Source organism: Erpetoichthys calabaricus, chromosome 7, assembly GCF_900747795.2.
Source record: "Erpetoichthys calabaricus chromosome 7, fErpCal1.3, whole genome shotgun sequence".
NCBI classification, from domain to species: Eukaryota; Metazoa; Chordata; class Cladistia; order Polypteriformes; family Polypteridae; genus Erpetoichthys; species Erpetoichthys calabaricus.
In genome coordinates, this window is record NC_041400.2 from 151,493,776 (window position 1) to 151,520,335 (window position 26,560).

Genomic DNA, 26,560 nt, shown 5'->3' on the forward strand with positions numbered 1-26,560 from the left:
TCCTCAAAATTAGAAAGCAGTGGCATTGAGGACCTTTTGTTTCATACAAACAATGATATTTCTTCATTAGAATATCATTTTTAAAAACTGTCAACCAACATCAGATTCTGTGGAAAGAGGATTTTGAAAATTGAATTGTATATTCTCAAAATCACTTCATTTCAGTAGTGTGACAAGTGTGAAAACTTGCTTTAACAGACTGGATTGTAGAACTTGTTTTAATAGCCCTCTCATGATGCAATATTCAGTGAATTGAGATGAAAATGTCCTTTATTTTGTCTTTATTCATATTCACAAAGTGTTAGGGGGCTATTTTTCAGTACATCCTGTCTTTCATTAGCACAGATCATTAGTTTTTACACTTGTTATGCGGAATTTCTAGACTAGGAATCCCATTCTGAAATTAGTTTTTTGAATTGATGCATACTTTAATTGCAGTCATAATTTTTGGGTAGACATCCATTTTGGTTGTTTATGTGTACCATTGTTATGTCTCTCCCGTTGTTAGCACAGTGACCCATACTGTTAGGGGCATGTCTTCAGAGATCGTGACATTCCGATATCAATGCAACGGGCTAAAACGTTACCATTCGAAACACTTTTTAGAATTTGCAGGTAATAAAACCATTTTTCAAACTAGCTAGTTCCTTGATTAGTTTTTGAACATGATTTTGTTTCTTGTTTTGACTTTGGTTATGGGACTGCAGGTAAGGTGAAATTTAATTTTACCTTGCCCACTCAGAGACATAATAATGTAGGACAGGAGGAGAGATTTAACTTGGTCAGTTAATTGTACATGTTTCCTTCAGCGATGCCGGTAATTAATTTAACAATTTGGTAAAGGCTCCTACTTTATTTACTTTACCATCCTCTGTTGCAGGAGGTGGGTCTCAAGCCTTTAGATTTACTTCAAGGAAACTGAAGCACACTCATTTTAAGAAATATAATAATACAATTTATTGATAAACACAAGGATTACAGAAATATGAAAACTGCATATATATTGTGGCCTGAAGGTGAGGGGGGGGGGGGCACCAGAGGCCTAAACCTGACACAGACAAACATGAAGCACAAGTTTTGCACACATCATATGTTTGTTATAAGTGAGGAAGCAGTTCTTCCTTGCTCCCCAGAGCTGCACGGTACAAAGCACCAATAAAGTACTTCTTTCATTCTCTCTCTGTCTCTCTTATTCCCCTTCCCTCCCAACTCTGCTCCAGGTGTTCCAGGTGTGGCGGCATTCCTGCCATAAAGGGCTCTACAGCTCCCCCTGGCAGCATCCATGGAACCCAACAGGGCTGCAGCAAACTCCAACTCCCAGCATGCCCTGTGGGAATCCATGCAGCCACAGCATACCAGAGAGGCTGCCCTCTAACGTCCTGGTTGGGGGGGGGGGGGGGGGTTTGGGGGTAATGCTCAAATATATAAGACAGACCAGATAGACCAGGGGTCCCCAACCCCGGTCCGCGGCCCACTACCGGGCCGCAAGAGAACTGCCGGCAATGGAGACTCACCCAGACTTTTCAGAACGCTTGGTGGGCGGGGCTTTGCAGCGGCGCAGAGAGAGGAGCGAGACCGAGGTGAGAGAGTATTACAACAAAGTTATTTTTATGGTCCCGACAGTTTCCCATATGACACGAGTCTATAGAAATCGCGTTACTACGAAGTACATTCAGCAGGTGCTTTCATTACAGCGAAGTGACCTTGAAATGCTTGAACGAATCATCCACAGAGCAGTTAGATCTGTGGTCACAGCTCAGTTGTGACGTTTGCACAACGATCCCCAAACAGAAACATTGTAAAAAAAAATATCTTTCTTCGAACTTTCCTCGTACTGTTTTTTTTTTGTTGCTGTTTTTGTTTTCTGTGGTTTTCAGTGATACCTTTTGCTTATTGCTTGTCAACATTTGAAAAACATCCATTGGAATTTAACTCATTGTCACCCCCCTATAGAAACGGCAGACACGATAGCAGTGTTGACGTTTGTGATGTGCAATCTGTTGGATTGGCAAATGCAAAGCATATGTCTTTGTTATATGCAAAAAAAGAAGAAAAATCTCGGGTTGTAAACTTATGCAAACTGCTTAATAACTTAATAATAATAGAATGTTATGTAAATTGTGTATAAAACTGCCCCCCCCCCCCCCAACCGGTTCGTGTAAAAATTTGCATCTAATAAAGTGGTCCTTGGCTGTCAAAAAGGTTGGGGACCACTGAGATAGACAACCATATGACATAGAATGGGCTGGCTGCTTACTTGCTGTTTAGAGTTCTAATTTATCTTGGCACTATTTGGTATAATAAAACTAATAGTTTTATGGTACCAAGTCTTTAAAACTAGAATCCCTAAAGCCTATGAAAAAACTCATAATCCCAGGCTGCCTTAAATTCTGTCACACCTCTTCTGTGTTGTACAAGCAGCAAGCAGCCTGCTAAAGTGTTTATTTTATATTCCAGTGACCACTTGAATGAGATCAAATCTGTCTCTGTCTCTCTCGCACATGCACACACACATTCATACATGTAAATGTCACTATTTGAAAACACTATGCTATTTGAACATGAGTTGTCATTTGAACATTTTTTTTCTACAAAGCTTCATCAACATGAAGTCTCTTTTGTCTCAAGAGTCACGTGTGTAGCTCCTATATGTTCATGCATGCTTGTGAGAAGTATAATGTGAACAATGGTACTGAAATTTGATACAGGATTTTTGCAACTAAATGAAGTAAGATGTAGTTATTAGCAAACATATATTAAATAAAACAGGTTATTATCAGTGTGATTAAGCAAACTGTACATACTCTCAGATATGCTCTAGCTGGCTTGCTTCCTTATAGCCTAAGCAACCTTGGGGAGAGACAGAGTACAACAAAGTAGGCAACATACATTATACAGGAGTGACCAAAAAGGGCTAATACTATTTGGCTTAAGTAGCACACTGTGTGGCATGCAATAAGTAATATATGTACTGTATGACACCACTTCACTATACCTGTGTTTTACTTCGGATATTACAATAAGATTTAACAACTCTAGAGAAAATCCAGAGAGCTACTACATTCTTCCAGAATAGCAGGGTGTATTCTAGTAATTATTTAATCATCACTTCTTCAGTAAGAGGGCACAGATGAAATTAGATTAATGGCAAGAGTGAACTTTACACAGTGGTTATTAAATATTTCTGCACAAAAAATAATTAGATTGATAGACTAAATTATTAAGTAGTGTATAATAGTCTGCGGTGGGTTGGTGCCCTGCCCAAGATTGGTTCCTGCCTTGAGCAAGAATCCATTTTCCATCCCGCTAAATCCGAACACAGGGTCATGGGGGGTCTGCTGGAGCCAATCGCAGCCAACACAGGGCATAAGGCAGGAAACAAACCCCGGGCAGGGCACCAGCCCACCGCAGGGCACGCACACACACACACACACACACACACACACACCAAGCACACACTAGGGACAATTTAGGATCGCCAATGCACCTAACCTGTGTTGGCTGGGATTGGCTCCAGCAGACCCCCGTGACCCTGTGTTCAGATTTAGCGGGTTGGAAAATGGATAGATGGATGAATGTATAATAGTTAAAAGTAGCATCTTTGAAGTCTTCAGGTTTTGACTTAAATTATATTTTGTTAATTATGAAATGAGCTTGTTTTCAGCAAACCCTTTCATATAGTCTTCATGTTTCATGAAGCTGCATTGAATGCCAATAAATTAAGAACACTCAAATTTGTACATCCACTTGGATCAATTTTTCTTTTTTTATTTACATTCCGCTATGGTTACTGAGAGCACAGAGAGCTAAGTAGCCATTTCAAATGTACAAGATGTCTGTTTAAACTTTTAAAGAGAAGAAAAATAGTTTCTGAGGGATAAACCCCAAAGGCAATTGGTACATTTTGTTTTGACCACTAAAAGACAGTCATCTTATCTTAATCTTGCGGCTTGTAAGCTATTTCAGCTTATTCCTTATAAAACAATTTTCAGATATGACATCTTTCTGTGTCTTTGCATAACCACAAGTGATAACATATCTGCACTTTGCAAATGCCATTAATCATCTTACTTTTTTTATATTCAATATTTTGTCGCATAAAATATTACTGTTTCACCACTTCTCAGTCTGTCTGTTTCACAGTTTCATTCCTAATATGATTTTGCTTAGATAATTGGCCAAACCAGAATGCTACCTGACCTTTCAAGGCCTAAAGGTTAAATGGAGGTAATGTGGCATTTTACAATAGTTTCTTATCTGTTTTTTGCATTTTGCTGAGTTTACCTGGGAGAATAACCAAGTCTGCATTTTTCTTAGTATACAGCTATTCAGTACAAGCATCCACAAGAGGATTTTATTGTTAATATGTAGATTATATTGCTTACACTGTCAAACCCTCTTTAATCATTTTTTAAACAAGCTCAGTCTTATTTTCAGAATTTAAAAATCATTCTTTATGTGCATAATTGAACATGTTGTTTTGTGTCGTTTAAGGTGAATGAGATTTATCATGATGAATCCCTAGGCGCACACATAAATGTTGTACTTGTGCGAATGATTATGCTTGGTTATGCAAAGGTAAGAGAAATCAAAATATAAATACTTTTAACACTGTAATGTAAATAATAAATCACATTCTGAAGTTATGCTATTATATAAACAGTATTCAATGTAATCTTCTGACTTTTACAAAGGCATACAAACTAATAAAAATTATTTGAAGTATTGAAATGTTTAGAGATTTTACACTGCAGAAAAAAGGAGACTACATTAACTTAACATAGTACAGGTAAGTTGGGGGAAAATGGTCCTGTGCTGTGTAAATTACAGAGAGACAAATGAAAAGAATGTCTTATATAATAATGAGCATTTTAATATTTAGGTATGGTAGAAATTTAAATTACATTTAGGAATGCTGCTTGTAAAAACAGTAATTAAAAAATAAAAATAAGTGAAATATGATAAATTCAACTTTCTTCATAATATTCTAAGCGTGTTTTTTTTCCTATTTTTATATTATTAATCATCATTTATTGCTTCCATAGTACTTGCTAGAAAGAAAAATGGAGAAAATAGATTAATAAAGAGATGAATTCATTTTTCTGGAAATTAGTGGAGATTTGATTGCCTAAAATAGACAAAAGAATGAATATGTAGAAATTCAATACAAAAGTAAACACTTGAATATATTTAGAAAAATCCTGAATCTAGTAATGTTAACAGCTTATTAGTCCAATTTTAGCATTACAAGTAATTAAAGCATTATATGATATTGTAATCATTGTTTAAATATCCAATAAGGTTATTTTTAACATTGCATTGATGAAGTATAAAACATTTTAAAATGAATTCTATTTTTAATCAGTCTATTAGCTTGATTGAAAGAGGAAATCCTTCTAGAAGTCTGGAGAATGTATGTCGATGGGCATTTTCACAGCAAAAGTCCGACCCTGATCATTCTGAACACCACGATCATGCCATTTTTTTGACAAGACAAGACTTTGGACCAGCTGGAATGCAAGGTACAGTGATGTTGAAACAGTCAATTTAATATTTCTCCTTTTTCCTTAATATTAGTCACAGTGAAACTTCTCTCCTGCAGTTCTCACAAAGACACCTCAAGTCTTAACTTTTACTGAGATGCTTTCTGTCAGACCTTCTCGTTTTACTTCTGTTGTGGACTTACATATTTGTTTATAAAATTATATTGACATAGTTGATCAAAACAATGAACCTATTTTAAAGATCAGTGGTCACCAAGAGTTTTATTATTTTTTTTCAGGAATACTCTCAGCTGGAGTTTTATTCCTCTTTTTATTCCTCTTTTATTCCTCTACTCAGCAGAAAATGGTGGTAGGCAAGGGATTTGTGGTGGCAAGTCAAAAGTGCTGCTGGTTTGAATCCCATAAATACCAGAAGTAACTCTATCCCATTGGGCCCTTCATTTGCAATTGTTTAGTCCTGGGTATTGACATTAATCTGCATCCAGCCCTGCAAGCAGGTCCTCCAACTTACAGGAAAACCTTGGGTTTGGTGGCAGGATTGGCACTTCAGCCACAGTAAAAAAAAACTCACACTGTTGCAGTGTAGTGCTGAGGTGTCACCTGCTGCACTTGGCTCCCAATCCAGGTGGTTCGTTGTGTGATGGATGCAGCAATGTGCTATCAGCGCATGCTCCCAACCTCTGTCTCTCTTAGACAATTGTCCCTTTGTCAAGAAGATCATATCACAGTTCTTATGCTAATAGGACTTTATACTGAAATGCATTGTTATGTTGTTATGTTTAACAATGTATATGTGTGTTTGTGCTTGTATTGTAAGATTTTGTATATTACTGTTAGTATATTATAAAAAAATTGTGTAAGTGCTCTAAATCCATACTCAATGAGGAATGCCATACAAAATAAATTGAATTGAAATGAACTGGAGACTTCCTGCTTTAAACAATTTTTCTGGTGTATTGATATGGATTATCTGTGTTTTTATATGAAAAGTAAAAGACTCGTTGGAGTCAGCTAAACCTGAAAGCAGCTTCACAAATGTATTCTGACAGTAAGTGCCTAATATGTAAAATATGTATTGTCATGAGGTTTCTTACCTTGCAGCTGAGACTATAAACCTTGTTATCTTGGGTGTAGGTGACCAGTGCAGGAGAGTCAAGTCAGTTTGTCATTCCAGTGTGCTCCCAAGTAGCTATCCCTGGACACCAGCACGTCCCCTTCAGTAAAGTGGACATAGCTCATTAGAGGTGTTGGGCAACAATAGGAAGTGCTAGTAATGGACAGCAAAACCAGTAGCCTTTTGAAAGTAAAGCCGCCTTATAGATGAAAAGTATCTCAAAATGAACTAGAAGTAGCTCATTAAGTAAAATCCTCACTAGCTTTTTGCAAAAGAAAAGAAAATACAATACAAGATAATTGGTCTGCTGTATTTTTTCAGAGCAAACAGTATTGCTACACAAAACAAAAGTCAAGTTCTTAAAAGTCATTGTAATTTCACACTAAAGAATAATCTAAATGTTAAACGCCTCAGTGGTACATCCACTATTCATTACAATCTGGTATAATGGTCAAGAGACAAGAGCTGCACAAAATATGCTCTATAAGTGGATTGCAGTCATCAGTGGGAGTCCCCAAGGACTCTTTACTGCTTATTTTAAAATGATTAACACTTAGCCAATGCAGTTTAAAAAAGTGTAAATTGTTACATGCAGGCAAAACATAATATGACTTATAATTGCAAGCCAGTGATCTAAGAAAAGAATTTTGAATTTTTTTTGACATTAAAAGGAAATCTACACAAGTTAAAATGGCTAATGAAATGCTAAGATATACAGGTTGAGTTATCCCTAATCCAAAATGCTTAGAACTAGAAGTATTTCTGATTTTGAATATTTGAATATACATAAAGAGATATGTTTGGGGACACCCTTGATCACGTAGGGAAATGTATGCAATCCAGCTAAATGATGGCTCACACATATTATATAATTTATATCACTGAGGCATTATTAGAATGTACGTTGATGTGGCAAAAATATTAGACCTCAGAAATGATGAAAATGACATATAAGCTCTACTTTAATTCTCTTTTAAGAGGGCTATGCAGTGTATTTGCACTGAAGAACGGTTTTGTCTTTTTCATCAGTTTATATAAGCTACAGTATAGGCCTTTGTCAGTTCTCAGGAACTGGCCAACAGTTAGGAAAACTCAGCTAAGCTCCACTCCATCATTTTCACGGTGCTAAGTGTCATTACCCTACTGATAAAACACTACATTAAGTTTTTGTACGGTGTGGTTGTACATACTTAAAAAATAACAGGTTTTAGCCAATATAAAAAGGCAATTTCCAGCAGTGTCCAGTTTTTCTAACATAATCAGAGCAATTTACTACACTTTATTGTGATAAGGATATCTAGCGAGAATGAAGCCTCTTTTGTTTACTCTAAGCAGTGACATTCCATTAAGGCAAAAGTCAGCACTTTTGAAATTCCACACATATGTTATCATGCATTTTAAATGATATATATATGACTTATATGACATGCGTTATGGAAACAGTAGTATTTCAGCAGTGACATTAAGTTTATTGGATTAACAGAAAATATGCAATATGCATCATAACAAAATTAGACAGGTACATAAATTTGGGCACCCCAACAGAGATATTACATCAATACTTAGTTGAGCCTCCTTTTGCAAATATAACAGCCTCTATCTAGACGCCTCCTATAGCCTTTGATGAGTGTCTGGATTCTGGATCGAGGTATTTTTGACCATTCTTCCATACAAAATCTCTTCACTTCAGTTAAATTTGAAGGCTGCCGAGCATGGACAGCCTGCTTCAGATCATCCCATAGATTTTCGATGATACTCAAGTCAGGGGACTGTGACGGCCACTCCAGAACATTGTACTTCTCCCTCTGCATGAATGCGTTTGTAGATTTCGAACTGTGTTTTGGGTCATTGTCTTGTTGGAATATCTAACCCCTGCGTAACTTCATCTTTGTGACTGATGCTTGAATGTTATCCTGAAGAATTTGTTGATATTGGGTTGAATTCATCCGACCCTTGACTTTAACAAGGGCCCCAGTCCCTGAACTAGCCACACAGCCCCACAACATGATGGAACCTCCACCAAATTTGACAGTAGGTATGTGGTGTAGCGGGTCCACAGCTCAAGTCAACAGGGCCACTTTTTAAATAAATAGTCGCCGCACTCGCGGCTTAGTGAGGGGGCATGGTATGTGTGGCCAAGCGGTTCCCAGGTGATGCTTGATGCGGACGGTCCTCACTTAAGTGCACAGGTGAGGAGTCATCCTCATCCGTAATTGATGCCGGGAGCTGCTAATTGCCCATCTGATCCACATCCCCATAGTATATAGCAGCGAACAGGTGGCTAGGAATGGGGAGGAAAGAGGAAACAGGGGAGAAGCGAGCGACAGAAAAGAAACGTGAACAGAGCTTAAGGGTGAGGAAGGCAGCAGGAAGCACGCACGGAGAAAGCTGTGACACAGTGAGCGAGACGTAAATCTTTGCGGATGTAGAGCGGCAGCTGGGAGAGACGAGCCCTATGCAGGTGTACTGGCCATCACCCATGGCCGATGGTAGTCGGTCATATCTGCTGAGGCGATTATGTGGGAGCAAGATGACCGGACAGAAGGTTGGCCTCACCGAAGCGAAGGCAGTGGGAGTCAGGGACTTGGGAAGTGGAAGCCCTAGCATGAGCATCCTGGTCACTGGGGAGCCCAAGTCTCGGCCTAATGAGAGCTGACGGGAGCCAGGGACCGAGAAAAGCTTCTAGACCAGTCAAGTGAAGAAGCTCAGCTGCAGGTAGGGTGGCTCCCCTAGGTGCATAGCCTGGATGGGAACATGGAGTGGAACCCGTATCGTCACATTTGGTGGCAGCGGTGGGATGAGATGGCAGTGGGGACAGAAGAGCAGGAGACAGAGCAGCAAGTGGGATTGGTGCCATACTTTTTTTTTTAAAGAAACCATGGACCCAAGCCGGAGGAGGACATTTTAAAGGACAGAGCTTTTTAATGGACATTTATTTATTTGATTGTTTTTATTGTCATTTTAAGAGTTCTTATTCTTTTATATCCTGTTTTTACAAGGGGGGCTTGGGTCGGTTTTAGTGCGGGGTTATTTTTAGTGCTTTTATGATTGTTTTAGTGCAGTGGTAGTGTGGCCGAGCTGTGGACCTGGGCCGCCAGTTGCACAGGGTTGGCAGTGACATGGAGCCTTCCTGTGCAACTGGGGCTTATAGGGGGAGGAATGTGGTGTAGCGAGTCCACAGCTCAAGTCAACAGGGCCACTTTTTAAATAAATAGTCGCCGCACTCGTGGCTTAGCGAGGGGGTGTGTGTATGTATGGGCCGAGCGTGTTCTGGGTGATACGTGATGCGGACGTGTCCCTCACTTAAGTGCACAGGTATAGGAGTCGTATGCATCCGTATTGGTGCCGGGCGTGCTGCTAATTGCCACCACTCTGAAACCTCGTCCCCGTAATAAATAGAAGCGCAAGGCAGCTAGGAAGGGGGAGGTAAAAGGAAACAAGAGGGGAGAAGAGACAAGAAAGAATGTGAACAGAGGTTAAGAGTGAGGAAGGTGGCAGGAAGCAGGACGGAGAAAGCTGGTGAGAGCGAGTGAGTGAGCGCAGTCTTGCAGATGTAAGCAGGCAGCTGGGAGAGATGATACCTAGCAGGTGTATGGCCAACACCCGGGGCCGATGGTAGTGGTCATATCTGCTGAGCATTTGTTGGGAGCAGGAGTGACTGGGAGAAGGTTGGCTCGCTGCAGTGAAGGCAGTGGGAGTCAGGGACTTGGGAAGTGGAAGCCCCAGCGTGAGTGTCCTGGTCGCTGGGGAGCCCAAGTCTCGGCCTAGTGAAAGCTGAACGGAGCCAGGGACCGAAAAGCTTCTAGACCAGCCAAGTGAAGAAGGTCAGCTGCAGGTAGGGTGGCTCCCCTGGTGCATAGCGTTGATGGGAGAAGCAGGGGAGTCACCAGTAGAAGAATGCACTGGGCTTTGTGTTTAAAAGGACAGCTTCCAGCCATTGTTTCAACCTCGTGTTTTAAAAGGATTTATTTATTGGATTTTTAACCTCCACGTTTTTCCCCAGCTTTTATTGGATTATTTATTTGACTGACTGCACTATTTATTTGAACACTTTTAATTTTGCGGATTATAATAAAATCACTTTGCACTTTTTGCACCATCCCCTTGCTTCATTGTTGTTCCTCACTGCCTAGCTCATCGGTGACATTGCCGACGGTGTCGGGTTCAGAGCTCCCAGAAGCCGGATGGGAGCATGGAGTGGAGCGCGCATCGTCACAAGGTAGCCGGTTTTTTTCTTGGAATGCGGTGTTGTTCTTCCGTCATGCAAAGCGCTTTTTGTAATGACCAAATAACTCAATTTTTGTCTCATCAGTCCAAAGCACTTTGTTCCAAAATGAATCTGGCTTGTCTAAATGAGCATTTGCATACAACAAGCGACTCTGTGGCGTGAGTGCAGAAAGGGCTTCTTTCTCATCATCCTGCCATGTTCTTTGTGCAAATTGCGCTGAATTGTAGAACAATGTACAGATACACCATCTGCAGCAAGATTTTCTTGCAGGTCTTTGGAGGTGATCTGTGGGTTGTCTGTAACCATTCTCACAAACCTGCGCAATATGCCGCTCCTGTATTTTTCTTGGCCTGCCAGACCTGGGATTAACAGCAACTGTGCCTGTGGTCTTCCATTTCCTGATTACATTCCTTACAGTTGAAACTGACAGTTTAAACCTCTGAGACAGCTTTTTGTAGCCTTCCCCTAAACCATGATACTGTTTTCAGATCTTTTGAGAGTTGCTTTGAGAATCCCATGCTGTCACTCTTCAGAGGAGAGTCAAAGGGAAGCACAACTTGCAATTGACCAACTTAAATACCTTTTCTCATAATTGGACACACCTGTCTATGAAGTTCAAGGCTTAACGAGCTAATCCAGCCAATTTGGTCTTGCAAGTAATCAGTATTGAGCAGTTAAATACATTCAAATGAGCAAAATTACAAGGGTACCCAAATTTTTGCACAGCCAGTTTTTCACATTTGATTTAATTTCATACAACTAAATACTGCTTCACTAAAAATCTTTGTTCAGAAAACACCCCAGTACTCAGGTGTTCCTAGGAAATGAAAGACATACCACTGTTATGTTTTTTGTTGAAAGTAGAGTAAATTATTATGCAGGCTGAGAGGTGTTCCCAAAGTTTTTCATATGACTGTATGTGTGTGTATATATATATATATATATATATATATATAAACGTCTACGTGTGGAAGTGTGTGTGTCTGTCCGGCCCAGAAGTGAGAAGTAGAGTTGGGGTAAGGGCTCCACCTCCGAGGAAACAGAAAACTAAACGTCTACGCGTGGAAGTGTGTGTGTCTGTTTGTCTGTCCCGGAAGTGCGAGGCTACTAGAGCATGAAGCTCAGAGAGCAGGCAAGGTGGCCCGAAGTTAACGAGTCGGAAGCAGAAAGCGACTCTGTTGCCAAAGTAAAACCGCAGAGAAAAGAGAGAAACTCTTACGCAAGCGAGATGAGTACATCGGCAAACCAGTATCCCTTTTACTTTTCCTCCTGCTGCTAATACACAAGCGATGTGAGCACGTTGGCAAATTGAATCCTCCTAGGAGAGAGACGCCCAGAGTAGTACCTTTCAATTACCTGGCATCTCTACATTTAAATTTTTTTCTGATGATTTCAATAGTTTCTAAGACCCCGGGCTTTTTAAAGCATGGGCTACACAACTAGCATATACAGTGCATCCAGAAAGTATTTACAGCGCATCACTTTTTCCACATTTTGTTATGTTACAGCCTTATTCCAAAATGGATAAAATTCATTTTTTTCCTCAGAATTCTACACGCAACACCCCATAATGACAACGTGAAAAAAGTTTATTTGAGATTTTTGCAAATTTATTAAAAATAAAAAAATTGAGAAAGCACGTGTATATAAGTAATCACAGCCTTTGCCATGAAGCTCAAAATTGAGCTCAGGTGCATCCTGTTTCCCCTGATCATCCTTGAGATGTTTTTGCAGCTTAATTGGAGTCCACCTGTGGTAAATTCAGTTGATGGGACATGATTTGGAAAGGCACACACCTGTCTATATAAGGTCCCACAGTTGACAGTTCATGTCAGAGCACAAACCAAGCATGAAGTCAAAGGAACTGTCTGTAGACCTCCGAGATAGGATTGTCTCGAGGCACAAATCTGGGGAAGGTTACAGAAAAAATTCTGCTGCTTTGAAGGTCCCAATGAGTACAGTGGCCTCCATCATCCGTAAGTGGAAGATGTTCGAAACCACCAGGACTCTACCTAGAACTGGCCGGCCATCTAAACTGAGCGATCGGGGGAGAAGGGCCTTAGTCAGGGAGGTGACCAAGAACCCAATGGTCACTCTGTCAGAGCTCCAGAGGTCCTCTGTGGAGAGAGGAGAACCTTCCAGAAGGACAACCATCTCTGCCGCAATCCACCAATCAGGCCTGTATGGTACAGTGGCCAGACGGAAGCCACTCCTTAGTAAAAGGCACATGGCAGCCCGCCTGGAGTTTGCCAAAAGGCACCTGAAGGACTCTTAGACCATGAGAAAGAAAATTCTCTGGTCTGATGAGACAAAGATTGAATTCTTTGGTGTGAATGCCAGGTGTCACGTTTGGAGGAAACCAAGCACCGCTCATCACCAAGCCAATACCATCCCTACAGTGAAGCGTGGTGGTGGCAGCATCATGCTGTGGGGATGTTTTTCAGCGGCAGGGACTGGGAGACTAGTCAGGATAAAGGGAAAGATGACTGCAGCAATGTACAGAGACATCCTGGATGAAAATCTTCTCCAGAGCGCTCTTGATCTCAGACTGGGGCGACGGTTCATCTTTCAGCAGGACAATGACCCTAAGCACACAGCCAAGATATCAAAGGAGTGGCTTCAGGACAACTCTGTAAATAGCCTTGAGTGGCCCAGCCAGAGCCCAGACTTGAATGCGGTTGAACATCTCTGGAGAGATCTTAAAATGGCTGTGCACAGACGCTTCCCATCCAACCTGATGAAGCTTGAGAGGTGCTGCAAAGTCATTATGGGGTGTTGTGTGTAGAATTCTGAGGAAAAAAATGAATTTAATCCATTTTGGAATAAGGCTGTAACATAACAAAATGTGGAAAAAGTGATGCGCTGTGAATACTTTCCGGATGCACTGTATATATAGATATATATGTGTGTGTGTGTGTGTGTGTGTGTGTGTGTGTGTGTGTATGTATGTATGTATGTATGCAAAAAAAATTGAATTTCGTTATTCTTGAACAGCAATGCTTATGCAGGGACTTGCAATAACTCAGATCTTTAGAATTCTAAAATATGTTGAAGTACACTTGTACATGTATAGGGAGTTATTGGGTGACACTGTGAATAGAAAGTCAAACGTTATTGTAGCTCCTGCTTATTTTACAAAGTATTCCACAAGTAGACCACAAATCATAGAGTCCATGATGACATGCCCTTTATGACACACCTGCCAGCTGTGATATTGTTTCACAAATCTCTCACATGTCAACTTTAAGAAGCCTGTAAGAATTTAAAGCTCCACAGTCAAATGATTCCAATCATTATGGCATGTCTTCTCTCTGACACACACACATATATCAGAAATTATAAAAAGAAGCAAATTGTGCACAGGGACTTCTGATAGTGTCACCTGAAGTAAATTTGCTGCTAAGATAATACTGTTAGTGTGCAAGGCTTTTGTGTGTATGTTTGTGTGTGTGTGTATAAAACACACTGTTTTTCCTTCAGTGAAATTTCTTTACTTTCGTAAGCTTTTATGTCAATGGTAATCTTAACTACTGAGCTGGACAACTTCTGGGTGATGCATTAGCCTTTTCAGATCAAAAATTATTGGGAAGTAGGGGGCACTCCAATAAAATGTTTCTGCAGCAAGTTTGACCATTCTCCATCCTACTTCAAAATGCTTAAGATCTTCTGGATCACTTTAGTCATAAATGGAATAGATCCTGTGTTTGACAGTTTCTGTCTCAATTATTGAGTATCTGTCTACCTTGTGTACATATGACACTGGTTATGGGTGTCACCAAACAAAGGGATGCATGTTTCCATTTTCCAGATGCCACACAGAGAAGTGTCTTGAAAGGTATAGGATAATTAAAGGACAGGAAATCACAGAAGGTTGTTTGTAAAATTTAATGTTTATACCATTCTCATTCAATTATTGTGCAATCACAGCAAACAGATCTCATGAAGATTGTCAGTAATATGTTAAAAGAAGGGGGAAATGCTATTTTCATTATTTTTAATGCTTATGTAAATTATTTTAAAGATTTAAATAGGAACATTGGCTTTCTTTGGTTTAATTGTTTTCTGCTTCTCAACGTGATTCGGGTATTAAACTACAAGTAAAATAAAGACAAAAGTCAGCTTGTGACATCTAAATTATCCTGACACGCATTAAAAGTAATGGTATCAGCCCCTGACTGGGAATCAGAGGGTGGTGAGTTCGATTCCGCACGGCTCCACTTCGAAAAATTAACTGCTCTTATTCTTACAATTTTAGAATAACAATATAAATTTGATTTCAGTCTGTAACAGGCGGTGTAACTTATGATACTGGTAAAGGTTAGCTTTTTTTTTTTTTTTTTTAATTCACTTTTCATTCTCGCAGTCGCATTCAGAATCAATCCATACAACCCCATCTGACACAGCTGGTTTCACATAAATAAAAGTGTGCTTTTATTCAAGACTATAACCGAAGAATAAAGAAAGCAAGTTACAGTTGGTGGTTGATACAACAGCTTGCGTGGTGCAATGTTAAGAACTGCTGATTTCCGATCCGTGCTATATAAAATCATCACATTCAAATATTAACAGTTCCCACACACCCAAGGTCCGCCATTCCTACATTTACAACATGTGTACTTGTTGCAGTGTACACACCTCTCTGTGCTATGGTTCCTATTACAGTGAATGAGCACCTGACACTGTACTTTCTTCCCTGGGGGAAGCTGAGGTCTTAGAACGGAAGTTTGTTGACGCTGTATCATCTTTTCTTTTTCCATCGCCTTTTCCTGTAAGAAGCGACGACGAAGTTCCTCTGCAAGGTGAGCCATGAACACTCTTCTTTTCTCAGCGGACCCCGTGCATGCCTTATACAGTACGTGTGCGTTCATCGCTGCTAGGTCAAGGATGTTGTACAACACAGCAACCGGCCACCTGCGTGTTCCTGTGCGCACTGAACAAGCACGCGCCGTCTGGTCCATGATGTCAACGCCACGCTGGGGAAAAAAGAAAGACAAATATATGTGACATTTTGAAGAAATCATTTTATCACCAGAAGAGCACCAGAATACTTCGTCACACTAATATTTTTTTCATTAGCATACCTTCATGTGGTTGTAGTCTGTGACCGTGTTTGTTTTTTTTTTTTTTTATCTTGCCCAATCTCCACATCATGGTGGGAATTCTGAAGGCTTTTTCAACATATAAACATAATGGAGATTTGTGCTCTACTAGAATAGAATCATATTATTGACAAGCTCAGCTTTCTTAACCATTGCTATGATACTGCATTCTATGTTATATGTTTATTTGGGTGGTATATTAACATTGTTATTCCATTTTGAATGTGTTTTTGTTGTTATATACAATATAGCAGAACATGTGAGTACAATTTCACTTTTGCAAATTTAACATGAAACAGCTTCACAGATTACATTTATAATACTGACAAAATTTGACTTGTGACTTGGTAAACATTAAATTAAGCTATGAGCTAATATAATAAGTTAAGACACTGTTCATTCACATTACTGAGGGTCTTAAGATGGTCACCAAATTGTCTGCGGTTAAAAGCAATAACAGAAATTCAAGTTCTGCTTTTGTTCCTTCTTAACAATAAATTTTCACCTTCATTCTCATAAAATGTTTTACTTTTAATTTATGATTTCCATACTGGCCTGTAATGGACTGGCACTCTCTCCAGGGATTGTTACTGCCTTGTGCCCAGTGCTTGCTGGGAGAGTCTCCAGATTTCCCATGGCCCTGCTAAGGTTAAGCACGTTTAGAAAATGGATTGGTGGATTTCCATAGTTATTATTCGTAGCTCTGATGTAAAGAATAATATACATATATGCCATCTAAGTATTGTTATTGTTTTACATTTGTCACAAGACTTTATCCAAGGCAGCTTACAAGATCAACATATGTTAAACTGAAGAAGCGCACATGTCTCTCACAGGGCCTACTCACACCCACTTACACTCACACAGTGTCACTTTGGAATCACCAGTTACTATAACCTGCACATCTTTGCGAATTTGTGAGGAAAACTGTAGTACCCAGAAGAAACCCATCTCTAATATTTGGAGAACACACAAAGTCCACTCCAACAGTGACCGTGAGTGAGATGTAAACTCCGGTCCTGGATCTGTGGAAATAAACACAACTTACTATTTACACTTTGGGTTACAAAATTATACATACACATACACAATGGTGAATTTTTTTTCTACACATATGGTATACCTTATTTTTATTGTTATTATACTTTTAATACCTAGCTAATGCAGCCAGTGTAAGAAATTCTGGATGTGGAAGTAGAATTGTGATTTTCTTTTTTTTCTTGTAAATGAATTTAGAACATTATTAAATATAGCTAAATGTATGAGGGAGACCAAAAATTCCTGGAAATTCCCAGAACTTGAGTATGCAACTTAAAGCAATTCCCTTTTAGTCACTATTAAAATACTCCCCTTGAGATGCAATATACTTGTCCTAGCACTTCTTCCATTCCTGGAAACATTTCCTGTACTCATCTTTTGTTACCGTGTCCAGAGCCTACAGTATTTTGTTTTATTATTTACCCCAGGATTTCTAACATGGTAGGAAATCTTCTTACCTTTAGTCTCAGTTTTAATTATGAGGACAACAAAAGTCACAGGAAGCAAAATATGGCAAATACTGGACGTGTTAAGCAACAACCACCTGGTTTTTGGTCAAAAACTCCTTGACTAATAATGCAGTTTGTGGAGGAGCGCTGTCATGGGGCAAAATGCAGTTTTGCATACGCCACTCTTCTGGTTGTTTTTTTTTTTCTCATGCTTTCTTTCCCACAGACACATCAGCAGTTCAGTGTACTCTTTATTAACAAGCCAGTTGATGTTGAGAAAGGCAATCATCATTGTCTTGATGTTCAGTATAAACTGATGTGCTTTTTCTGGCTTGGAGAAAACAAATTGCCAAAGTCATGTGCACAATTGTAAAATAAATGACAAAAATGTGCATCACAATCAACTCTGCATGATGCCACTTGGCAGATTGATTAACAAGACTTTTGGCATGTGATACCCAATGGCATAGATGATAACTACACCTTATTCCTGTACTATTAACCAATTCCAGGAATTTTTGGGCCCAATGCCCTGTATAAGTTCATACAGTGAATTCGGAAAGTACTCAGACCCCTTCTCTTTTTTCACATTTTGCAGTGTTGCAGTCTTGTGTTAAAGCCATTTAAATATTCCACATCAAGCAAAACTCAATACCCCTGAATAACATAGCAAAAACAGGATTTTAGAATTGAGATTTGTGAAAAAATGAATTTAAATAGTTTTGGCTTAAGGCTGCAACATAGTAAAATGAAAGGGAGTAAATACTTTCCAAATCCATTGTGTATATATTTACTGTACATGTACATCTCTTTGTGTAGATTGCACATTTTTTTTTGCAGTTCAGCAATATGAGCTATCATGTTTTTGTAAAAAAGTAGTATCTGCATTCTAAGTCAGTCATGCTGTATCCCAACCTGCTATATCCCAACACAGGGTCACAGGGGTCGGCTGGAGCCAATCCCAGCCAACACAGGGCGCAAGGCAGGAATCAATCCTGGGCAGGCCGCACACACACACACACCAAGCACACACTAGGGATAATATAGAAACACCAATGCACCTAACCTGCATGTCTTTGGACTGTGGGAGGAAACCCACGCAGACACAGGGAGAACATGCAAACTCCACGCAGGGAGGACCCTGGAAGCGAACCCAGGTCTCCTTACTGCGAGGCAGCAGCGCCCACATTCTAAGTGTAAATTGAATTTATTTGTGGAAAGTTATAATATGATAGTGAGATGAACTGAGAAAGCCCCGCTAAAAGTACTATTTTGACCCAGCAATAAAGAGACCCAAAAGTTGTAAAAATAACTGGTTAATGATAAACCTGATTAATCTTATAATCAGAGTTTCCATATCAGTTTATTTTTGAAACCTGAAGGTACTCCATGTACAATAAGAATGCAGTCTACATAATGCTGCTGTAATCTAAGCTTCAAGAGTATTATGAATTGATTTTCTGACAGATATTCTAGTTTGAAATAGAGTTAATCTTTATAAGCTTTTTCAAGTGATGCAAAACATGAATTTAACTCAAAAGCACCAGTATATAAATGAGTTGCCTCTTGGCATTGCAGTTTTCATCTGCATAAACCTAATGTAGTGCTGATGTCGGATTACTTAAAAAGTTGCTCCAGATGTTGTTTCCTCCATAAAACATGTTTCTCCACACATTATTTTCATTATAGGTTACTGTTCAGGGTTGTCATAATCAAGAACTGTCAGTAATTGTGCTTGATACTGTTTAAAAATAGGCGTATATTGTTGACATGCAAAGTAATAAAGAGACACTGTGAAATTCTCTAGATAAAATTGAAATTACTAAAACTTAAGCAAGTCAGTAAGAGAAGATGGCAATCTCTCACCTGTAATACACCTGCAGAAAAATGAATGAATGGGTTTCTATTCCTGAAAATGAATGAAAATAGATCAGTTAGACCATTTTAAAATAAAAATTGTTTGCCTTAATTTGGAGTGTGACCAAAGTGGAGTAATCTGTGGAGTTCTGTAAGTTGGAGAGTTAGAAGAAATGGGGAAACAAGGAAATGAAAATTGTAGAAGGCAACAGTAGGTGTGAAAGGGAGCCTACTGAGAGAAAAAAGAACAGTAAAGTGGTAAGTACAGTAAGTCCTTAAGTGCCAGAATAAGATGTAAAGCAAGTTTAAGAATAAGTTTTTTTCTGATAGATGTCTATGAATCTTTGTGACAAAATACAGCACTGGATCAATGTGAGTGTGGTGAAGAAACATGAATTGTGCTCCATAAAGATACTCTATCCTAACAGCTCCGACATGGTCCATGAAATGACTTATAACTTGTCTTCCTGTTTCATCAATTCAGGTCAATTCCTACAAGAAGTATAAAATGAAGATATTTTATTTAATTGAAGCACCCAATGTTTGAAAGATTAGATTAAATAGCTGCAAGCCAAAAGAAAAAATAACAGTGTATCATGGAACTTTTTATTAATTATTAAATTTATGAAACATTATTTAGGTTTAAAATGCTGTAAGTTCATATTTCCTTTTCCGGCTTCTGCTGAATGGTGTTTTTATTTTTTTAACTGACATCTTTTTGCATATTTTTTTGTCATCATTTTATTTGGCAAGCTATTGAAACATTCAGTGTTTCTTGTACTAGCTTTTAATTTTATTGTTGATTTTTAGGATATGCTCCAGTCACTGGTATGTGCCATCCTGTGCGTAGCTGCACCCTAAATCATGAAGATGGATTTTCCTCAGCATTTGTTGTTGCCCATGAAACAGGACACGTGTAAGTATTTCACAGTGCGTTCAACATCAATTTCATACACCATATCAGTCAATCTATCAACAAAATACTTTAACCCATACACTTCTTCAAATGAAGTACTGGTGTTACAGTAAGAAAACATCTATGATATGATGGTATGATTTTCTGAATAAATATCCATACTGTAGGAAACTAAAACAGATATGTAGATGTGTTTGATGCAGAAAAAACCATTAGCTTCTCTCTAAATATATGTAATACCCAGAAACAGACAATACTACTGTAATAAGGCATCCTTCAAGGTGTTTCTATTATAGTTTGCTGCATCCATTGTTGATCCATTTAGAAGCTGCCTGACAATTGACTTGCCCAATAGAAGAAGAGTCTGTCATTGTTTGTATATCTGCACTTGACTAATAAAACTATGCAGGAGTGCTGTACACTGGATAACGAAAGTGATGCTAGTAGGATTTCCCAAAAGTGTTAACACCGATGTTATTATTTTATACATTTGCAGTATTTGAGGCTATTGAAGCTCATGTATTTTTCTTACTGTGGTGGAGAAAATGGTCCTGCTAAATGGGCACAAGATGTGTACGTTTTGATGCCCAGTCTTAAAATTGCTTTTGTATATACCAGTCCTAAACCATATTTTATAATAATTTTTCATTGTTTGAAAACTGGTAACTATGTCATTTTTTTAACGCAAACATGATTTGAGAATTTTTAATTTTACTCCTTTGCAGAACGTTGTAAATGCGTAACAGGTGTTGACATACAAGGGAATATGAATGAAAAGAAAATGTTTAAAGTAGCTTATATATTTTTAATTCCTCTCAGACAGAGTAAGCATCCTTCTGTGCAATTTGAACCAGATCTAGTACACACTTGAGCATTGTAGAAAATTAAGTACCTGTAGTTGTTGGCCAAGGAGGCACTGATTTCATCATAGCAGTAGTTATAACTCCCAAGGACCCTGTTATACATGATTTTTGAAGCTGCACTAACATAACTTAAAGCAAATCTATCATTTTTTACAGTTTTTTACCCTTCAATAAAAGCTACTCTGTTAGGCACAACATATATTACTGCAATACTGTATTTCATACTGCACATTGTATTACTATTGATATGTACAGTAAGCAAGATTGAAATATTTTACTTTAAAATGAGTATGATTTTATATTTTTATCACCATTTTTTTTTCTTATTTTCCACTACACACAATTTGTACTATATTCATACAAAAAACAATTAACCTGGCATTCTTTAGTCTTTTCTCTGTGAATTTTTCTATTTATATGTCAGTTTGCTTCACATCTTCTTTCTTCCTCTTCTTCTTTGGTACCTAGCAAACAGCTGGACGAGGGTGACCTTGGAGCCAGTATGTGGCTGAGGGTGCCATTGGGCCCCGGATTTCGTTCATGATGTGCTTCCACTCCTGTGGGTCGAGTGTGATGGTCTTAGCTTCACTGATGCTGGCTTCCATTTGATTGATCCAGGTTTTTTTCAGTGCTGACTTCTGCACTTTCCACTGTGACAGGCTTTGCTGCCATAGCAGCCAGTGTTGTCAGCTATCCTGCATACATGTCCGAACCATCACAGTTTACATCTCTGAGTTTTTTCTTCTTTAGACGTCTGATTACTGTCTTTCCCATTTACTAGTCCATTTCAAATTCTGTTTTTCCTGCCAGTTCTGTCAGGCAGAATGCTGTGTTATTGTGGAAAAAACAGAAACTAGGTACGATACAACACCACTGTCTTCCCTCTGTATATCGACATTAAGTAGCTTCTCTTGCTTTCCTCAAAATAATTCATCTGATCCCTTGTAGAGCACAATATTCATTATGGTTTTGGATTATAGCAACTATTTTTGATACTGAGATGGGTCTTCCCTAATCAGACTGTAATTCTAACTTCAACATAAAGTAGTTATTTCAGATAAGGAAAATGGATGTTTGAGGTAAGGTAGTTATACTTACTCGGCTTGACAACTAAAGAGTGGTAAAGTATTGCAAGTACCTTAGGACATGCAAGAAATAATTTCACTGTATTCTATACTTGAGCCAGTATTGACACTATAAACCCTATATTCTTGGTTTTCATTAATTTTTGGAGACTGTCCCAGAATACTGAGCTGCTTAACATGTCATTGAAATTGAGTCATACAACCCATGCTGAGCAACATCATGTTGAATGCTTATGCTTACAATCAGATTTTTCAATCACCATGTTGAGCTCATTACCAGATTAATCAGAAAATGTATACTGTACTTTGTCTGGTGACTAACCCATCATTTCACTACTAGTTTCTGATATAATTTCCATCAGATTTCAGTCATTTTGTTAATCTTACAATTTCCTCTGCCATCACTTATGGCAGTTAAACACCTCCATTTGGGGCAGCTGCTCCTCACTTAAGTTTAGAGAGAAAAACACTTTTATGTGGGAGAGAAAGACCTCAGATTTGAAAATGCTTATTGTGAGTTTCACTCACATGCAAAACACCTAAAAGACCTTAAAGAAGAAGAATAATTGTTAACAGGCAGGAAAAAAATCTCTTACTGTACATTGCCAACGTGAATAGTTTCTTAAACGTGTTTGTTCTTTGTTACTTTGTCCATTAGGTCACATATAGGCAAGATGCACACATGACTCTACTCAAATTTAACGAAACTTGACAATACCAATATTGGAATTACAACCCTCTCTTAATAAAAAATATAAAAAAATAAATAAATTAAAAAATAAAATATTGGAACCAAAAGGTAGAGCCAGACAGTATGCAGACTTAACAACTGACAAACTATAAGTGACACTGTTCAAGACTGGTTGAAAATAGCCGAAGAAGAGCATTTATATTGATATGGTACTGTATACTTCTCATATTCCACAGAAGGACTAGCAATGGCAGAGACAGTATCTTTTAAAAGGAAAGTTGGAACTCATATGTGCACCACATTTGTTATTGGCTAATCAAACTCTGTTTCCTTCCTTTTCTCTCTGTTTAGTAGCATCATCACATCCATTCACAGCAAATCTGCACAAACTATGTAAGCTTGAAGGTATAATGTTTGTAGGTTAGTCTTAAATTATTAGAAGCTTGGTTTCACAAAAGTAAACTCTACAAGTCTCTGATGTTACATTTGTAATTCACTATTTGCTAATGCTATGTATTGAACAACTTTAGTCTTAATATGTTGTCAGTATCATGTTATGCTTGCTTCACAGTGTTCACATATGTTACCTAAAATGCCTGACCCTTTATTATATTCTAATCAGATATTGCAACATTTGCATTGGAACAGTACTTACCAGCCACATAAGAAAACATTTGCATGTGAAGGTCTCTTCAGCTACCCCAGTTCCAAACAAAGTTTACTTGGCTTCAATGGGTATCATCATGAGATGGCTTTAAATTAGTTTTTGTCTGGCCCAGCCCTTTAGACCCAATTTCCTAGGCTACTTCTGCCTGGCCAAGTGACACAATTAGATAAATGAATTAAGCAGTGTCTATGTCTATGGTTTATGTCTGTTGGCATGGAACAACACAGCTTCAATTTTTACATCTGTAAGAAGTAGGTCTTGAATCAGAAAAGTAACACTCAAATAAAGATCTAACTTTAGTGATTAATGCTCAATATTTATCTATAGCACTTGTTTTTGTTTATTTCAGATTTCCTAAACTTTGATTTTCTGAGCTTAGGGATTAATAACTTTTTTTTTTTTTAAGTTATGGTCCTTGGCCAACTGTGGCATTGCATTTACTAATGTAGTGAGGAAAGAGAGTAAGGCTTATCAGTCTGTTTCTGAATTAATGTGATAAATTTTGGAAAGTACCAAGTTCATAATCAGATTTCACAGCAGTAACTGCAAACAAAATTTTCTTCTGTCTGTATTTTTTGCTTGGTACGTGTTTCAGAGCTTTAACTATAAGTCGCAACAAAGTTGTCAACTTCAGATAAATTATTTCTTAGTGAATTAATACCCATGTCATTATATGAAAGTGTCAAGTTAAATGAATCTTCTCTGTAAAGAAACTGCAAAGGATGTTGGAATACACATTCAGTCCTTTATAGATCTTGTTTCAACCACATATTAAATATCCAGTGAACTGAAATGTATCTGGTAGAATCACTCTTGAATTAATCAAAATTGAATGTATGTACATAAATATATATATTATATAATATATTCAGATGTATTTTGATTAAAACAGAATAGATTAAGTAAAAATTGTAACGGGTTCTGCTGTAAATAATATACTACTGCAATATTATTATAATTATGCTTGTTGTAAATTAAAAGTACAGAAGAAAAGTGTACCTTAAATCTAAATTAAATAAAATTGATACTGCAGACAATCGATTTTAGCATAAGTCTAACCACAGAGGTAAAATAAAGTTTATTAAATTCTTGTTGAAATGCACAGAGATAAATAACCAGAGAAAGCCAACAGAGCTCAAAGAAAAAGAATACCCCAGAAACAGAAAGTATCACCACTTTGAAAGAAATGTGAAACAAGCTAAAACATCAGCAACTACTGTAAATATGAGCTGTTTTGAAACACAACAATAGAAAAGCGGTAAATGAGGCATTGATTTCCAGCTGGTAAAATGTCAGAAAAGTCAGAAACAAAACAGCCTTGTCAGCCTCAAAGAAGGCTGTATTTTGAACAGAAAGTAACAAGAGACTAGGCAGACAATCAACCCTTCATGATAAAGTGATGGGACTGAAGCAAAATTAAATGATGTTATTCAGTTTTTAAACTAATTTATCCATTCTGTTAGGATAAATTCTCTATCATAAAGTTATTTTCTTTTTCCTCTTTAGTACTCAGAAAGGTCTGATAAGCCACTACCTTTGTAATATTTGGAAATAGAGTCATCATTACAGTGAATTCTGTGTTTTTCTTCAAATATATACTAAATTACAGTCAATGTATGCACTTACTTATTTTGTTTCCATTAATTTTAGTGAACTTTAACATTGTTTCTTTTAAGTATGTCTCTTAATTAAAAACTTAATATTCAAGTAAAATAATAATCCAGTCAAGATTTTACTTTTCATCAAATTTTATGTTTAACTCTTATTGTATGTTTTATAGTAATTACCACTTTCATCACCCCACTTTCCTGGGGCATAAGCTGCAACCATAGTTCTCTAGGCATTTCAGTCCTGAGTTAGTCACTCCAGCTGTCCCCATCCTGTTAGCATCTGCCTCCATGTCACATTGTCAAATGTTTTGTGGCTGGCATTTTTTCCTCTTTCCCAGGGGTTTCCATGTAATGGCTTATCTTGTGAAGCTAGAAGCAGCAATGGATGAAACTCTTTTACCTAGCTGGGAGGCCAGCATAGTGAATGAACAAACAGAATGGAGAACAAAAATAAAATCTGCAGGGGTTCCAAGACCAATAGTCTGCCCAGCCCCCACTGGGCATTCTACCTAACATAATTATTCCTAAATCAAACCTTGAAGATTGGTCTTGTAGACAGCTGAGACATTCACCTTCATTCCATCATCTCAGGGGGCTGCATAGTGCCATGATCAGGTGGTGGTGGCACAGATCACCACAACAGAAGAACTAGAGAAAAGAAAAGAATAGTGGATATTAGTACAGATTGCAGATCCCTGAGGAATATGATTATTCTATGCCCATTCTATTTTATTCATTCTATTGGGAAAACAACTAAAATGTAGCTACAAATAAGCCACATTAAAATAGTAAGTTTTTAGCAGTATTTTATTTTCCATAGAATTAGTGTGGTGAATATCTATAGGTAAAGTATTCCAGATTTTAGGTGCATAACAGCAAAAGGCTGCCTCACCACCTCTTTTAAGCTTAGTTCTAGGATTAATAAGTAGACCACCATTCGAGGATCTGAGATTAAGACTTGAAGTGTAGGGAGACATTCCAAAATATAGGACTGTTCAAGATAATTGTTATAAGATTATTAATTATTATTGTTATAAGATTATTATATATACTGTTCAAGACAGACTGCTGTCACTGTCCTGCTCCACTGACAGACTAAGGAGATCTTTCCTCCCCCACACTATGCAACTCTTCAGTTCCACCCGGGGGGGTAAACGTTAACATTATACGAAGTTATTGTCTGTTATACCTTCATTTTTATCACTCTTTAATTTAATATTGTTTTTTATCAGTATGCTGCTGCTGGAGTATGTGAATTTCCCCTTGGGATTAATAAAGTATCTATCTATCTATCTATCTATCTATTGTGGACGCTTGGGGCCGCTGTTGCCCCATGAAACCCAACAGACAGACGTCCAGGACACACTTTTAAAAGCATCAAGAAGAATTTTAATATTTTCTTCAAATAAAGTTCACAAAGCACCACACTCACCACAATT

General features: G+C 38.1%; 1 protein-coding gene across 1 annotated transcript in view; it reads left to right on the forward strand.

Moving 5' to 3' along the window:
- Window positions 1-26,560, forward strand: part of adamts3 (ADAM metallopeptidase with thrombospondin type 1 motif, 3) — a 324,662-nt gene that overhangs the window by 190,094 nt on the left and 108,008 nt on the right. The window contains 3 exon segments of the mRNA XM_028805559.2: window positions 4,495-4,578; window positions 5,366-5,522; window positions 20,100-20,205. Coding sequence (XP_028661392.2) covers window positions 4,495-4,578; window positions 5,366-5,522; window positions 20,100-20,205 — 347 coding nt within the window.